The sequence below is a fragment of the Pipra filicauda genome, unplaced genomic scaffold (genome assembly GCF_003945595.2).
Source record: "Pipra filicauda isolate LSUMZ 115617 unplaced genomic scaffold, ASM394559v2 scaffold207_size1410395_pilon, whole genome shotgun sequence".
Lineage (NCBI taxonomy): Eukaryota > Metazoa > Chordata > Aves > Passeriformes > Pipridae > Pipra > Pipra filicauda.
Genome location: NW_024104318.1, coordinates 898780 through 916194, shown reverse-complemented (window position 1 = coordinate 916194; position 17415 = coordinate 898780). Strand labels below are relative to the sequence as shown.

At 36.2% G+C, this 17415-nt stretch overlaps 1 protein-coding gene across 45 annotated transcripts in view; it reads right to left on the bottom strand.

The window, feature by feature from the left end:
- KCNMA1 (potassium calcium-activated channel subfamily M alpha 1) overlaps positions 1 to 17415 on the bottom strand; it is a 480406-nt gene that overhangs the window by 87968 nt on the left and 375023 nt on the right. For 12 of the 45 annotated variants that reach the window (XM_039380922.1, XM_027724006.2, XM_027724019.2 and 9 more), the window contains one exon: positions 15790 to 15798. The exons of 14 other annotated variants lie outside the window; for them this stretch is intronic. In XM_039380922.1, coding sequence (XP_039236856.1) covers positions 15790 to 15798 — 9 coding nt within the window. Of the gene's footprint in view, positions 1 to 9715; positions 9890 to 15789; positions 15799 to 17415 lie in introns of all 45 variants that reach the window. 19 more of the 45 variants (XM_039380918.1, XM_027723988.2, XM_027723989.2 and 16 more) reach the window with 2 other exon arrangements.

The following is a 17415-nucleotide window of genomic DNA, read 5'->3' as shown; positions in this document are numbered from 1 at the left end:
CTAGAGCCTTGGTTCTATCAGCTAATAGACTAGCTAGGCAAGTGTATTTATCTCAACTTTTAATTTATTTTCCATAAGTCATGACTGCTATTTTTACTAAAAGTCCAAGCAGTACATCCCAAAAGGGATCATGTAAGCACTATAGAAAAAGGTCTAATTTTAGAATAAACCATCTCCATTGCTAGATGGCACACCTCATTCTGGCAAGAGTTTGCTCAAAAACAGAGCCTTCATTTCATGTTACCAGTCTTCCTCCATATCACATGGTGATGTAAAATCTCTCTCCGTATTGTCAGACATGCCGTGTCAGAGAACACATAACACCACTGAGTTAGAGAGTGAAGATAACATCAGGAACATGGGAATGGAGAAAGCAACATGCTTAGTGCAAGCAAAATCTTTTATGCTAGAACGAACAAAGGAAATTGCATGACAAAGATCAAAGATGCTATAATGATTTTTTGGATTTCCTTCAGCAGTAAACAAGGTCTGCATTCCAATTAAAGTTCAGAAGCAGCTAAAAACTGCAGATGATTTTTAAAATATGGCATAAGAGATTCTTCTCTACTGATGCAGATAAACAGAAGTTATCCCTGCCCTTTCAGATAGTATCCCCTTTCAAAATGTCCCTAAGCAGCAAGGCAGTCATGGTAATTTTGCCACTTCTTTCTGTCATGTACCCTATTTCACTTTCCTCTCCTCCTTGCTGTGTATCTATGTCCTTCTTCAGCAAAGATCAGAAGACACGAAAATTGGCCTCTTCAGGGGAATAACTATGTCAAAAGGACAATCAGGCTTATATTCAGGACTTCAAAATGTAAAGCACTTCTTAGCACAAAATGTAATATAATATATAGAGAACATAATATTTTCAGACTCTGGGTGGAAAAAGAACTATAGGCATGTAGTAAGCTAGTGGCACAGTCAAGATCTTTGCCTTGTGAAATTTTTGTTTCACATTTGCCTAGGTAGAATTTCCAGTCAAACTAAAATGTACACAGGAGTGTTTAACCAGATGACATTGGCCATATCTTACACAGTAATAACACTTTTTTCACTCTTCAGAATAATTGTACTGTGCTAACAAGATCTGATCAGTATCAGTGAAGCATGTGTGTGTGACATAGTACACATTATGTTTTGGAAAATCTTGGATAATAAGTGAATCACAGCATTACAGGATCCAGTAATACATAAAATATCACAAGGAAAGCTGTATCATAGCATTATAAAAAAAGAATGCTAACAAAGGCTGGTGAATAATCTCAAACAGCAAAATTATGACTGAACTTTAACCTATTTTAAAAGTATGTTATCAACATAATTAAGAACTTACATACTGAAATAAATATATCTATGATACATTCTGTTCACCCCCCTCCTGTCTACTATAACCCCAATCAAAGTAATGATACAGTATGGGTGCTTGTTTTGTGGCACTTCAAGAGCCACATCTGGAGTTATGTGACAACAACCTCCTCTTTTCACGCAGAACATAAAAAATTCATGAGGTTATGCATCCTGGCATATACAAATGCTTGGGAAGGTTCTGGGTACTCAGTAAAGACCCAGAAAAAATTGTCTTGCGAGTTACTTCTGGCTTCCGGACTAGGGGCTGAACCATTCTGCTGGACCTACTCTGATAAATCTGAAGATTTCTGCTCCTATTTCAATAGATTCTCCTATCTTATGTAAGAAATACATTGGTTGCCCCTGCTTTCAGTTCTAGAAGTATGAATCACATAATATGTATATAGGTGGTCACACAATAGCTAATGTGACTCCTCACCTGAATAAAGCTATGCATATATTAAATATGCTAAGGATCTCAATGGAATAATCAGGTGACAGAAACACTGTATTTGATTTTTTCCTGCTTTCTTCTGTTTTTATCAAAATGTATCAAAAGTCAAAACACTCCCATACATTATGCAAGAGCTTTTAATCTAGGATTTTTTTTATACTAAACTCCGTTCCACTTTATATGTTGAAACTGTATTGTGGTCTGTTGTATACTTCAATGAGCACCTCCATCTACATATTAGAGTAACTTCAGGTTACATGAAATGTAGAAGACCTAGGCCAGATTTTTTTTTCTGTGACCCTAAAGGACAATATTCGAAGACAATGAATATGTTTTCACTTGAATTATAACAGGATACAAACAATAAGGATATAAAATGGAAAAAACCCCCCAATCTTTCAACACAAGAGTATGAGATGTACAAGTTTTACAAATCAAAATTTTTAGTTTTGACATAATTTAAAAAGAACAGGAATTACATATCAAAGTGTCTCTGTGATTAGCATGAGCTGATAGTTTTCTGCTCTGGTTGGTTCAATATTAATTTGAGACCTTGCCCAATAACATCCACACAAATTAGCTAAGACTCAAAATGGCAATCAATTTGAGGGACCTATCCTGAAAAGTGCTACTAACAACTTCCCAGCATCAATGAGCTTCTCAATCCTGCAGCTGTTTTTAAAAGCTTCCTCCCAAAGGCGCATTTAGAACTAAATTAAATGCAACTTTGACTTAATTAACGTTTTAAATGATAATGAATACAATGTAGATTCATAGAAGGCATTTACATTGCGTTATAAAACTGATAAAAATTTAATAACTCTTTGTTAATAAGTTATGTCTCTCCAGACCCATAAAGCCTAAGGCAGTCAGTGCTGTAGTCTAGGGTCTAATCCAGGTTCCTAATGCAGGTGGTATAAGGAGGCAGGAGACTGACTTGACACTTGACATTTGCTCTAAGCTTGCTCTGGATCAAGCCACTGCTTGTTCATAAATACTTTATTTCATATAGTAAAGGTCAGAATTTGGGCTCAAGGCAGGGCTATGACAGAAATGCTCAAGCTGAAACCGAGCCAGCTCTGGCATCTGTCACTTGAAATAGCTGGGAAACAGTAGAGAAGGAGACCTAACCGGCTAGCATCTGTCCCACACCACGGAGGTAACAGGAAGAATCTGCTGCCTGGTGGTAAGAAACTGTCATGGTGAGTTTCATGACAACCAGCCACACTCAGGAACTAAAAATGCAAACATAATTTCCATGTCACCTTGCATAAGACCCTCTGCTAAATTCATTCCACAGGATGCAGACGGCATCTTTTCTAACTTGTCCCCATAAAAGCAAGCCACTCACTAGTCCCTTCCCTGTGACCCTGGTAAGAATCACCACTCAACGTAAAGGCCTAAAGGAATTAATGCAGACTCCTTGATCTTTCCCTCTCCCCATTTTCCCAATTCATCAAAGGATTCACTGCTAAACTTAGCAGTGCCTCCATCCCACGGTGATGTGAGGGTTCATCTCCTTGTCACAGACACCACAAACTGGGCAGAAGTCACTCTCATCAGCCCAGTGGTACATGCTGCATGACAAAACTGATATGAAAAAGTGCATGCTTCATTATTTATATTATCTAGTAATGAGTCAGACTATCTCACTTTTACCATTCTACCTTCTAAAAAAAACAGCTTGGTTTGGAGGGATCATTCTGGTTTTTTTTCTACTGCTGCATTTCTACACCTCAGTATTCACCTATATGCTCATACTATATCCAAAAGAAAGTTAAATAATTTATCAGCACTTAGGTTTTATTAAAGTATAGAACAATAAATGGGATTGATTTTTTGAATGTTATAGTCAAACTATATACTTGAAGTCACCTATGGCAAAATACCTATTGTTTCACATTACCTTTTCCTCCCTCTGTAATTAATGTCATCTCCTCAGTGTTTGAAGAGGAAGTACAAAAATCATGGTGCATTCATACACATAAAAAAAGACATAGAATAGATTCTTGGAGTCTCAGGACCAGCCCATTCTGATCACTGCTTCTATCACTATGTTAGCAATACAAAAAAATGTATTGTAGATCAACGAGAAGATCACCTGGAGGGCTGTACATCAAGAGTGCAAGAAAGGCAGACAAATCAAAGGCTTGGTTCAGTGAAACCACTGTTCCAGCAAGCAGTTCTTGAATGCTAGATAAGACTGTGATTGCATTTATTGAGTCAGTTCATCCTATCTTCTTTAGTGGAAACACATGCACGTACTTTTATATGATTGCAAAAAGGAGAAGACGGAAAGAAAATAGGTTAGACAGAATTGCAGATATAAACTAAATTTGAAAATAGAAGAGTAATTTTTCAGTCCCAGAAAAGCAGATCTCATGGTGTCTGGCTTCTGATTTACCAGTGCCATAGGCTATGGAGCTGGCTGCAAATATGGTAGATCTCCAGCATGTGCAAGCTTTGACTTCATATCAAAGGCTACACCATGAGAACCTCTATAGAAGAGCACAGGCTTCTCCCATATTTGTTGTTTCTTATTGTTCCACTGTCTGGTTTTATTTGCTTCAAAACCCCACTGTCCAGTTTTACTAATACCAGCTTTCCTGACAGTAGATCATTCTGAGAAGATAGCTAAGGAAGGTGAGTTGGTTTCCTTCATTTCCCAGTAGCAACACAGACTATGTTAAGATGTATATACCTTTTTTTTCCCCCTCACCTGTACTGGTCTTGTATCTTAACTGAGTTATCTAAAATAGTATTTTTTTCTGAAAAAAATGACAACTAAAATAAACACAGGTGTCCATTTTTACATTATTTTCAGTATTTTGAAAGGGAAACCATGCAGTCTTGTAGAGGTATTTAGAAGAAACTTCACAGTCATGTCAGTTCCCAGGAATACAACACTGAACGCATGGAAACTGATGTAACCGAAGTAAAAAGCTGTCACCCTGAAAGGACAATATTTGGAACCAATTTTGCATAAACCAATATTTCACACACAGCTTGTTTCACTGGTTTATTGTTTATATTCTCTGTGGCTTTGAATTACCAGGAATTTATTTGGCACTATGTCTCATTCTAATGTTCCATTTTCATTAATCTCTTTAAAGAAAAGTAGTCATTCTCCAGTATACAGAGGTGGGGTCATTCCATAGAAGTGAGCTGCATAAAATACAGCAATCCAGTTATAATCACTTACTTATGAACTTACAATGCCATTCAAGAAGGGCAGCATCTGTCTTTCCTCTACAGGAAGACACAATGACTTATTTCCTCCTTCAATTTCTTCTTCCTCAAAACATTAAAGGTGTACTGTTGGCTTTTTGTTCAGGACAAAGAGGAGACGGTGTGACCACAGAGAGATCAGTGGGTTATATTAAAAAGAAAGTGTTTATGCAGCATATGTAAAAGTAAGATTTTCAAAGCCTCCTGTGGCCACAGCAGGAAGTCTCACAGCTCAGAAAAGGTGTGTAGTGGGAGAGAGCAGTGGTACTGCTCCACTTTCTCATAGTCAAAGCATTACAAATATAATGTAAATGGGATCATATTCATAGCTGGTTTGAGAATCTCAGAGTCTCTAGCTACCACAAGGTGGTATATGCATCCTGTAAATGGAAAATCATTGTTGCTAAAGGGTAAACAGAAAATTCTAGCACTGAAATTTGTCTTCTGATAGGGCACATACAGGCCCTTCCTGCACCTTAGCTCATGCATGAAAAAGCAAGTAGTTCTTGTTGTCTTGGCTACTACAGCAGGACTAGAGAAGTAGTAGGTTAGAAAAGCAGAGGATAGAAAGCAGAGGATATGTCCCCTCATTGCAGGAGAAATAAAGAGTATGCTATCTCCTCAGCCAGTTATTCAAGAAGGCAGGACTTAATAGTCAAACCATTTAGAAAAGCCCAAACATAGTAATATAACTGAGGAGTTTTAGATACACTGACCAATGTCTGTGTGTGTTATGCATTGACCTCTCTGGCTAAATCAGTTATATAATTTCAACTCTCACCATAGAATTTGGCTTTTTCAGTTTTAAAGTTGCACAGGCAAAGTCTACATTGCCCTAAGTAACACAGGTCAATGAAGAAGTTAGTTTTTCTTGACCTAACTTGCTAAAGCACATTGCCACACATTGTTTCAGCACCATGTACCAGTCTTGGTTCAAGCTGCCCAAAATGTTCACCTAATCTTGCAGAATGGGATTTTAGGTCCTTTGAGAGAGATTCAGCAGCCAACTTGTCTGTACAACATAAATCACATGCTGACAATAAAAGACTATATGGAATATATGGCTCTAAACTGGGTCTAGTACACAGGTAGATACATGCTTTGGTTACTTTGAAAAGGTAAGCTTTCTCCAACTTGTTTTAGCATGGTCTTTCCACATAAGATGGCTAGGAGTTTGGGTTGAGCCCTGCATTCAAAACATAGCAATAATTAATCTCTTATTTTGTCTCTAGAGATCCCCGATATTCACTAAAGCAAAAGCCTTCACAAAGAGCTTCTCAGAACTACCAGAGCATGCCAAAGCATGTTTTCTCACAGGCTGAATTAGGTGTGCCTGGGCCTAATATTTTGTCGGGAATTTAGAATCCCATGGCAGTGGGCACAGCGACAACTTTAGAAAAGGTTTCCTTTCGGAATTTGAACTTATGATGTTCCTGAGAAGCACAGACATATGGTGATACAGAAACACAGAAATTAAATGATTCAGGTGAAGCTTCTGTCTGTATCACTTAATCATTTGAATGGCATCCCCCAAGATTTGGCATAGACCTAAGCAGAAACATCACACTTATTAATAACATAATTTCATTGTATAAACCCCCCTAGGTTTTTCAGTGGTTAAGTGCCTCTCTTCACCCTAATTGACTTGAGTCTCCAGTGCAAAAAATACTTGGACCATTTGACTGCTGTTCATGTAGCAATCTACCAAATGCAGCTAAACCTGAAAAAATGTAGACACAAAAAAAGATTCAAAACTATATTTCCTTACATTTAAAAAAATTATATGCATTTTTTCCAGAAAACAGCCTATAAACTCAATAGCTCCTTTAATGTAATTATATTTAATCAAAATATGATTTTCATTTGCTGGAAGTACAAACAACAATACAATAAAAGAGAAACTCATTTGCAGTGGAAAACACACTGCAAGTGTTACTTTCTCTGCATATTATGCAATTAGTAGACTAAATCCTGTGTACATCATTGAATATGTAAATTGATATCTTCTACTCAACATCAGATTCTTAGAAACAGCACTAATTCTCACCAAAACTACTCACTGTTTCAAGAAGATATATATAATGGTCTGGGATTTTATTTGCCTTGGGAAAAAAGCCTGCTTTTATAATCAGAAGTTTTAAAAAAAAATATAGGAAAGAAAGAAAGAAATGCATTAAGCAATTGTAGAAGCAAACCAACTCAACTGGGGCACCACGACCAAAGCAAGCCCTGTAATAGTATAATGACCTTTAATGAGTGTCTGGGGAAACAATACAGTCCTAGCATAAAAGACAAAGGGCAAAACCCATCATGGCTCCACTGACACTAATTCAAAATGATTTTCAGAACAACTAAAGAATGTAAGAGAGGTAATCTGATCCACCAATCTGACCTCACTTTGATTCTGGGGCCCTGCTGCTGCCATTTCTAATTGTCAAACACTCTACATTTCACATCTGCTCATATTTAATGAAAAGCTGACTCTCACTGCCATTCTTTGAGTTAACTAGCTCTGTCAAGATGGGCATCACACGACCCCTATGCACTGCAAAGAAAACATACTGATTTCTATTGAAGCCCTGCCAGTGCAACGTTGCGTGTATATATATATTTTAATTGGAAAAGAAAGGTTTATGCTGCTTTGCACGGAGTGTGAATTGGTATTGATTTTCGTACTTATTATTACCAGTCAAAGGTGACTAGTCTCACAAGGGGAAGAGTGAGATCTCTTTTGATTTGATGGAGTGATGAAGAGGGGAAAAGGCCCTTGAAGGATAGGATGCTAAAAATCCTCAAAGCTGTCAATATCACTTATCCTTCAAAATGTAACACAGATCTAACGTGTTTCCCAAAAAGCATTGGTTTTTGTTGGAAATAATACCATTATTGTGGAAGTTTTTGGCTCAGCAGGCAATGCAATCAAAAATGTTTACTTTATCTGCCCCTGTAGAGTCTTAAGTGGACTTGAAAGCTATGGTAAACCTACAAATTAGTTTTTCTTTCCTTGCCAAACAGTGCTAATGGCAAAAATTTTATCCACTTGTAGGAGACATATTAATTTATCCTAATCTAGTTGCTGTTAACACTAGTGCCAGGACCCACCCACGTACTCTCTGTAGCAGTCTGTATGAATACAAACTATACCAGGCACCGTGTTACTGGGGCTGTTACACTGTATAAGTAACTGCCTGCAGCAATTCTCAATACAGGAAGGTTTCTCATTCACTTTTCTTAACAAAATATGTTTTGTTTCATTTTACTCTGATAAAGGTCTCTTAAAAGGATAAAAACTTATGTTATTTAGAACAGGACTTAAAACTGGGAACCATCCACCCTGAGGTGATACATGAGTTGTCACTAAGCAGATAACTAGGAGTTTATAAACAGATATAGAGATTTCTGGTAAAATCTCCAAGAAATCCTATTAAAATAATTTCAATTGACACAGTCTTCAGACAAAAATTTATAGCATTGTTATATTTGTGACCGGAAAAATAGCTCAAATGTCAAAATAGTTAAACCAAAGTCATTCACCACTTGGACTACATACTGAAATACACAAAGCATCAAAAGACAACCAGATGCATAATCTATTAACTACATTATAGCCTTCATAGTGGAAGGCACTTTTGTACTTAATGACTTGTAATGTAAAGCGGACATGCTTCCTGATCAAAACTCCAAAAACTTTTCATAGAGGTATTTGAATAACTTTATAGTTTTCTTTGCCATTTGGGTAGGGAAAGAAAAACAGTTCCTGTCCCAAGACATAGTTTTGCCTGTTATGAATGATTAAAGAGGACAAGAAAATGAAACCAAAAAAATAATTTTGTTTAACAATCTTCCTCAGTTGGTGACATCACACTGACAAACCAAGCTTTGGAATTCCTATAGTTCACCCAAAGAATTAACGGCTATGCAGAATTGTTCTAAGCTCTCTGTTTTCTCCCCCTAGACTCTGATCTTTCAAAAGAGCTTTTGTGGCATATTTCAGATAGTTACCATCCTATGGGACAGATTCTACAATTAATTTCAAAATGTTTGTACCAGGGATTTCTATCAGGCCAGTCCTTCTAAAAAAGCACTACAAAAAGTACAACCATTTTTACTAATATTTCTGTGGTTTCAATATTACATGGAAGGTTCTGCCTTATTGAGAATGAAGGGTTACACACAAAACTAAAGATAATAATAGCAGTATAGGATAGAATTCCAGCTACCATAGTTCAGCTACTACCTTGAATCCTGTATATTTATTCACTGCCAATTGTACGGTGCTCTAGTACCACCATCATTAGAGCTAGCTACCTGCTTAGCAACAGCCAGATATTTAGACACAGGCCGGTTCCTCCACTGAAGCACTTATTTTTTAATTAATGACAATTTGTACTGTATGGATTAAATAAAAAAGATGTAACGAAACTGCACTACTAAGGTCCTGCAAACTATAGCAAGAGGATGCTTTATAAAGAGCACACAAAGCAAAATAATGAATTAAATTTTCTGTATTAAAAATAAATTAAAACATAAATATAAAGACAGAGCTGTAATCAAATTTGGGGTTGGTTTTTTAAAAAGCATCAGCCCAGTAAAATTCACAGAACTACAATGTACGACACAAGACGGGGATGATACCACAGACACCACAGACATGGAACAGCATGTGTTGGTGTTAAAACTTACAGGCACGTAAACTGGTGGAGCAATCATTAACAGAGACAGAAGAAAGTGGGAAGGCTCTCTCAAGGGTGTCCATGTTACTATGTACACTGCCTGACATGCAAGAGCAGTCACGCTCAGAGCGTCCGCAATCAAAACAACATGCCAGTTTCATTCTCTTGTAGATGGACATCTTGGCTATAACCATGTGTTGGATGGGAGGAGAGGAAGAGCAGCAGGTTAATGGCAAGGTTATATATATAACAAGGCAGCTGGAAGGTAATTTAAGGGATTCAATACAGGCCTTAGTTAATGTTAACAGTCTTGACCCAGGAAAAAAAAAATGCAATGAGATTATTGATAACGCTTTGGCTGTACATTAAAAGTAGGGCAAAAGATAAATTGCTCTTTATTTCTGTTCAGTCTTATAGGGTGACCGCAGTCACGGGGAAGAATTACTGTTTACAGTCAAGTGTTTGGATCCAAATAGAACATAGTAAAAGCACAGAATCCTAAGAATATACTTTCTCCTTGGCACAATTAATACTATTGGGTTTAAATGAAAAAAAGAGTTGCTAATCCATTAGATACTTTTGCTGTATCCTTTTTCCTGTAAAAATTTGAGGTTTTTTTCTATAAATATATATGTATGTATACACACACAAAAACACACATACACATAAATTCTTACATACACACACTCACACGCACATATACATTATACACTTACACACATATAGATACATATATATAAATATATTTATTCTTAAACATATGATAATAATTCCCCTGTATTAAACTGTGCCAAGGAACTCCTTTATTGCAATAAATTACACATCACTAAAGAGTTACAAGATGTTAATAAAATTTTCTGAAAAATTTATTTTGCTTACATTATATCTTCAGGAATTAAAATTAACTCTTGACAGAATACCAAAATTTGCCCATATAAGAGACACAACTAATAATGGTAAATATGCTTACATTAAGATCAGTTCACAAATAAGGCATCACCAAAAGCACATAGAGCATTGGTCCACTGAAACATGCTGAATCAATCATTGGCGTGTTTTCTGCTCTGGATTCAAAAGTCAAACAAGAATCAAATAACTGAATGTAGAATTAGGCACTAATTCCAAAACAAGTGGCAGGTTAGCTAAAACATTTTAATCCTTCAGTCATCCGAACGTCCTTGTTATGTATTTCTAGAAATATACAGCATCCTATTTCATAAATGTATGTATAAATATCATCATTAAATTTTGTATGTTATCTGAATCACAGATTGTTTAAATCTGAAGAAATCCAAAGGCCACTTAGATTGTTTCACATGTTGCACTGAACCAACACTTTTGGTAATGGTTTAGATTGAACTGACTCAATTATACTAAAAACAAAACAACATTGACAGGCAAAAACAAAACCTTAAAAGCAAATGCAGAAAAAAGGTAATGTTTCTCTGGCCTGTACCTTCAGTTTAGGATGGGGTTTTTTGCATTATGGTAATGACATTAAATTTAAAATAATTTATCTTTTTTTTTCCAGTTTCTTAATCCCACAGTCACCAGGAAAGAGGGATTGAAATCACTCAAATGGGTCAAGTCCTGTTCTAAGGCCTTGATGACTTGCCATATAGTATACTTGTCAAGCAAGGGTAACATTATGATTGTGGAAAACAGGCATTGAGGGAGATGAATGAGTGATCTCTTCAGCAGCGACTCCATTCCTCTAAAACTTTGCTCACATGACTAATGCCATGTTCTTTTAGCATCCTAGTAGAGTTATCTTACAGCTGTTCAGAAAGTCATCATGCAGCATCAGGCTTGTTCATTGCATGGTACATCATTCCTCAGAGCTTGGATTTTAAATAAGAAGGTTTCCGCTGCAGCTTTTGATGCATACACATTCAAACTACACAGAAAATTCAAAACAGCATTTGTTTTCCCATGGTTTCCCCTCTGTCTAACTCTTCCCATCACATTCTTTAAAGTTGAAAAGTTGGACAGCAAAAGAAAAGTGAAATAAGTTACCAAAAGTGTGGAAGTCTTTCCAGTATGCCTATTTTACTAATTAAGGAAATTAAAGAAAAATAAAGGGCATTTGTGAAACAGTAACAGTAGGTGAGGTAAAAGGCAGGCCCATTTTGCTTTAATTATAGCTGTTTTGAAGGACATTTTCTAATCAAACACTGTAGCAAAGCACACTGAAATTCTCAACTGCTGTGTCATTGGTTAGTAACAGTCCCTGGTTTTCATTTACTTGTAGCCATATCTTGTCAACAGTCAATAATAGGATAGGACACATTTATGAAAATTAAAAAGAAATCATCCTTAAGGGCAAAGAAGGCTGGGAAGGACAACTTTTTGTATCATTTTAATCAGACTTAAACCAATAAAGTGGGAAGTTTATGGCCTTCTGCTCAGTAGGGGAAGGACACCATGGAGATTCTCAAAAGCAATGCCCTTCAGGGACTGTTTTTAACTATTATTGTCAGTTGTTCTGGAGATCATGCATCATTTGAATATTTCACATCATTAACATGCAGGAAACAGGCTTGGACCTGGAAATATAAGTAGCAGAAAGGACTTTCTATAAGGGTTTCAACCAGTATATAAGCAACTGCATATCAGAGCAATAACTTTTGGAAAGAAAACATGCTGTTACTCTTCATTCCTCTTATACAGTCAGTTACATTCACACCAAATACACTACTTATTTTAAATAAAACAAAACACGTACTATTAGTAGGGATGACTAGAGACAAGATCAAAGATGAGACAGAAATGATTTCAAATGGTTCAGCCACACATACACCATTTTCGGTAAAACTTCCATAAACATTAACAAAAAATGGAAATCATCAGAGAGACAGGGGGACCTCAAGAACAGCCTTTGGGTGAGTGTTAAATTCATCTGACACCTGTAGAACCTGCATAAGAATCAACTAATTTCTATGCCTAGAAGTGTTATGGGTGTTGAATAGAACTGTTATTTGATACTGGTGAAAACGTAACTTGGGACAAAAAGGAAACTACTTCCCTATTTTCAAGTGAATAATAAATGTTAAAAAATAGGAACAGATCCTTCTACTTAATATAATGACAACAATACAGCACTTCTAAAACTAATTAGTAAAAATATCAGGGAAAGTTTTCATGGACATGAAGATAAGACTGCTTAAATAATTTACTAAGAAAACAAGGCATCTATGAACTGCTCATTGACTCATTAAGAGCAAAAAGACAGCAAAATTTCTTTCAATTACTTATAAAGTAAATAAATACATTTAAAACTTTTTTTTTGCAATTTTTCTCAGAAGGCAGTAGCCTTCCATTCTAATAAAGAAGGAATGTGCCCTAGATGTCTAAGCTTTGGGCAGTACCTTACTTTCTCATCTCAAAAACTCAAAAAGTCCAGTTCAAATGTCTAGATTGTCTGGATCTGAGTGTTACTTAGAGTTCACAAACAGTAATGGGAAATATTTCCAGCTGCAAAAATAAGCAAAGGAAACTGCAGATTACTCTCTACCAAAGATGTCAAGGAACAACTCTTTTTTTTTTTTTTTTTTTTTTAAAAAAAAAAAAAAAAGGCAAGCAGAACAAAGTGTCCCTTCATCTCTGCTGATTTTTTTTTGTTTGTTTTGACCATAGAGTCTACCCCATCCTCGTAATCCTCCCGTCACTACGGTAGTTTCCCCTGACCTCAGCAGTAACAAGAGTGGATCTCCGAGGACATCTAGTGGATCTCTACGAGGTAGCAGCTGGTTAAGAGGAAGTGGAGGTTTCTTGACCAGCAAATGGTATATAAAGGTCACACTACACTTCAGAATTGAAATGCACAGCGCCATTTCAATTCATCAAGTTCTCATGATCCAAACTATGCATAAAATATCAGCAGCATTAAAGGACGACCAGACTGGCCTGATCATCTCTCAGCGATGCTGGTTTTAGTATCATGAGACTGGAATACACACAGGACTTCTCCAGCACAGTTTCAGTTTCCCGAAAAATACAGCAGCATGTTTGTGAGGATTTATTTTCACTTAACACAACAGGCAAAGCTATCTCTCCGTTATTTAATTTTACAAGACAACTTCAAGACTAACAAGTGAGCATCTTCACTGTCTTGCAATTTTTGCAATGAAAAGCAACTGGTTTCTTGTTTGCTCCAATTCAAAATGTGCTGTTCTTTGTCAAAACTGTAAAAAACACCAGGAGACCTGAGTGGACATTTTGCCCTATTTTAGTTGCTATAAGAATGGCTCATGAGTTTTGATGTAATGGCACATTTATAGACCAATTCATCTTAATTTTTAAATCTGATCATGACCTTTCTTTCATTACCTTAAAGAAGACTCTCAGCCAGTGTACTCTCAAAGATAATCATTGAACAAACTGAAGCTATTGGGGAAATGGAAAAAAAAAAAAACAAAGCTACATGACCTTTACAATTCTTTCGTAGCATAAAGAACTCCTTTATTTGTTTATTTATTACTATTTAAACTACTTTCTCTTATTCAGAAAGGCCTCAACATAGAAATATGTTTTAAATAAATACATTGTTCCAAATAAATCCAAATTACTTCCACTATTTTGCCTCAAAGTTAATAGGATTCATCATTTTATCCATAGAAATTAGTTTATTTCTGGTTTATTATTGATTCTTATCATGCTGATCTGTTTCATAATCTGCTTTTTTCTGCTGCCCCATCTTCTGCTGTGTCATTTGGTAGGCTATAAACAGATCTGGAAAAATTTCTGTTCTCTCCTTGAACTCCTTCTTCCACAACAGGATTTCAGTCCTTTAGAGTAGTTTGCAGGCACCACAATAAGATAAATAGAAAATAATGGTAATCATAATGCAAGCCATCGCAATTTCAAGACAGCCAGCACTTTATCATGCAATGCCAGGAGCATAAATCTTTCCTTGATTCTTTGCAAGATCCCACGGTGTGTACAGCTGAGAGGGGAAAAAATATCTCAATCCTGATTAAGACCTGAAGTGTGTTCACACAATAAATCCAGACTATCTGGTAAAATGCTGAAGAAGTCTCACAGCCTCACTTACTTAGAATAGCTGCAGTTCCATGGTATGGTTACAGCCTCAATTTGGTACAGTAATGCCACACTGCAGTTCCGAGATACTTGATGCCCCTTGCTGTTTGAAAGAACAAGTCCATATAATCTCAACGCTGCCCTATAACCAGTACATTTCTTTGCAGCAAATTCTTTCCATGTCCCAAATGCTGTGTTTATTTAAATCATCACACTCTTGTGATGATTTACACACTAAAAAGTGGCTGATGAGAGCCTTCATAGATTCTGTACACTTTAAAGTGGTATGACCTAGATTGACATGAAGTGGTCTATAAAGTTCCTATTCTATATATAATAATAATAATAATGTAAAACTTTACAGCTAAGGTCCTGAAAAGTTAGTGTGCGTCTACTTATGCAATTAATTTCCAAACCAGCAAGCTCAGGAAAATAATCACTGTAGCTTGTTTCCTGTTGAAGATATCTCTGGGTTTATAGAATAAAAGTTAGCCACACAGTTAATTCATTGTCTAGTTTTCCCCCATCAACTTTTTTTTCTATTCTACCAATGGGGAAAAAGAAGTTAGATAAGGACAGTAAAAGACTGCTGTGTTGCTCTTTGTGTCAGCTATGCAATGGAAAGGACAAAGTACCAAAAAATTGAACAAAGGTCTGACAATTAATTGAATTGTACTTAACCAGGCCAACAGTGCTACAGTGGCAGTTACCCCAGCCTAACCAATATCCCTAAGAATTCATGAGATATCTCTAGAATAATTTCAAGAAAATACTATTCCCAAGATCTCATTTTCAAATAGGGATAAAAAAATAAGTGTGTGGAAAAAAGGGGTAAATAGGTAGAAGAGGGGAAAACTGCTGTATTTTCTTCAATGTCACCCTAATCTCCATTGGTGTAAACAATGAGAAACTTGTGGGTATGACATCACTGCTACATGCAACATAAATAAAAAAAAGAACCAAAATACTGAACAAAAATACTCTCTGCTAGAGAAAGACAGGTTGGACCGCACTCTGGGCTACAGGGAACCCATTTTTACTCACAATAGATCACTATCAGTGTGCAGTTAAAATATAGTAGGGGCCGTGTTCCAAGGCAGCAAGAGGAAAAATAAATCAAAAGTTTGTCAATTGTCATAGATTACAAGAAATTCCTTCAAACACATCAATGTACACATGATATGTCCCCTCTGGGGTTCAACCCCCACCGTTCACAGCAAGCACTGTCACTGGAAAAAATATATAGAGAATTAGACCATAGCTGTTGCACAAAATGAAAGAAACAGGAGGAATAGGTCATCCAGTTTAGAGATTTCATCCCAACGTGGCTGTATTTTATATAAATATATACATATATTTGGCCTCTTGCTGCAAAAACTACAGTTAAATGAAATAGAAAGAGATTGAAAACATTGAAAAAAATTAACAATCTGTGAATAAAATTTCCACACAAGTATTTCTTTGGACAATGTGACATCAGCATTCATATGTTATTCAGGGAGTGGATGGGTAAGGAGAAAAGGATGGCAAGAAAACTGCAAAAGGAAAGCGAGATTACATTAATTATCCCTAGCCTTGTAGAAATGTACTGATCTGCCCTGAATTATTAACATTAGGCCTAACAAGTTTGGACAAATGGCTATGTAGGTCAGACTCACGTTTAGACCCCAACAATATCACAAGCTAATGTTCAGAAAGTATCTAAATTGAAGTGCAACCTCAGATGCGTTATTAAAGAATGTGGGTTTTAAGTGTCATGGGAAGCTGCATTAATTAATGCCACCATAATTAAGTTTTCCATGTAAAGATATTCTTTCACGGTTAATTCACCTGAATGTGTCATTATTTTTACATACAACCTTTCATTTAATCTTACATATTTTCTGCATTCAGCTGCCTCTAATTACTATGTTACTCCCTAATTAAAATACATATTTAACATATAGGACTACACAGATGCATTTGTGACTGTATGAAGTGTCTTTGAAAACCAAATTGACATACTAGCTGTTGACAGATCAGTTAACAGTTTTCTAACTCAATAGAGAAAGAGTTTTCTCAATTTATCCTTTGTTTTGGTTAGACTACATTTTTAAGAACAATGATTTGTGCGGCTTAAAGAGGGATAACATAGTTAAGGTTTTTCAAAAGTGATTAGTGATTTGAAAGCTAAAATATTTTATGTGAATAACAGGCTCCACTAAAGACTTACCTTAAAAAAAAAACCAAAAGAAACCCCAAAAGAACAGGTCCCATAAAAGGGATCTCAAGATCGTCAATAACATTTGAGAACCAAAAATCACTAATTACTGTTGAAATTTTTCATTTAAACTTTCTGCTTAATGACAGTACTTTAAAAGTGAAGCAACTGTATTATTTCTAATACTTGTGATCATGGCCTTAAGAGAAAGTTGTTCTCAGGTGTACTAAGGGCTGCCTACTATCACAGTACCTGTGACCCTATCTGTGTCTAGGAAATGGGAGGAGAGAGGGCAGATTGAGGGAGAGAGAAGACAATGAAAGGGAAATTTAAGATTTTACTCTCACTGACCATGTTTTTTCTCCTTTTTTATCTGACTCAGAGGATTCCCTCCTTAACATTCAGTGCTTACTGTGCCAGCTCTGACAGCTGCCTCCTTCTTCTGCCTCACTAACTCCATCATTTTGTTT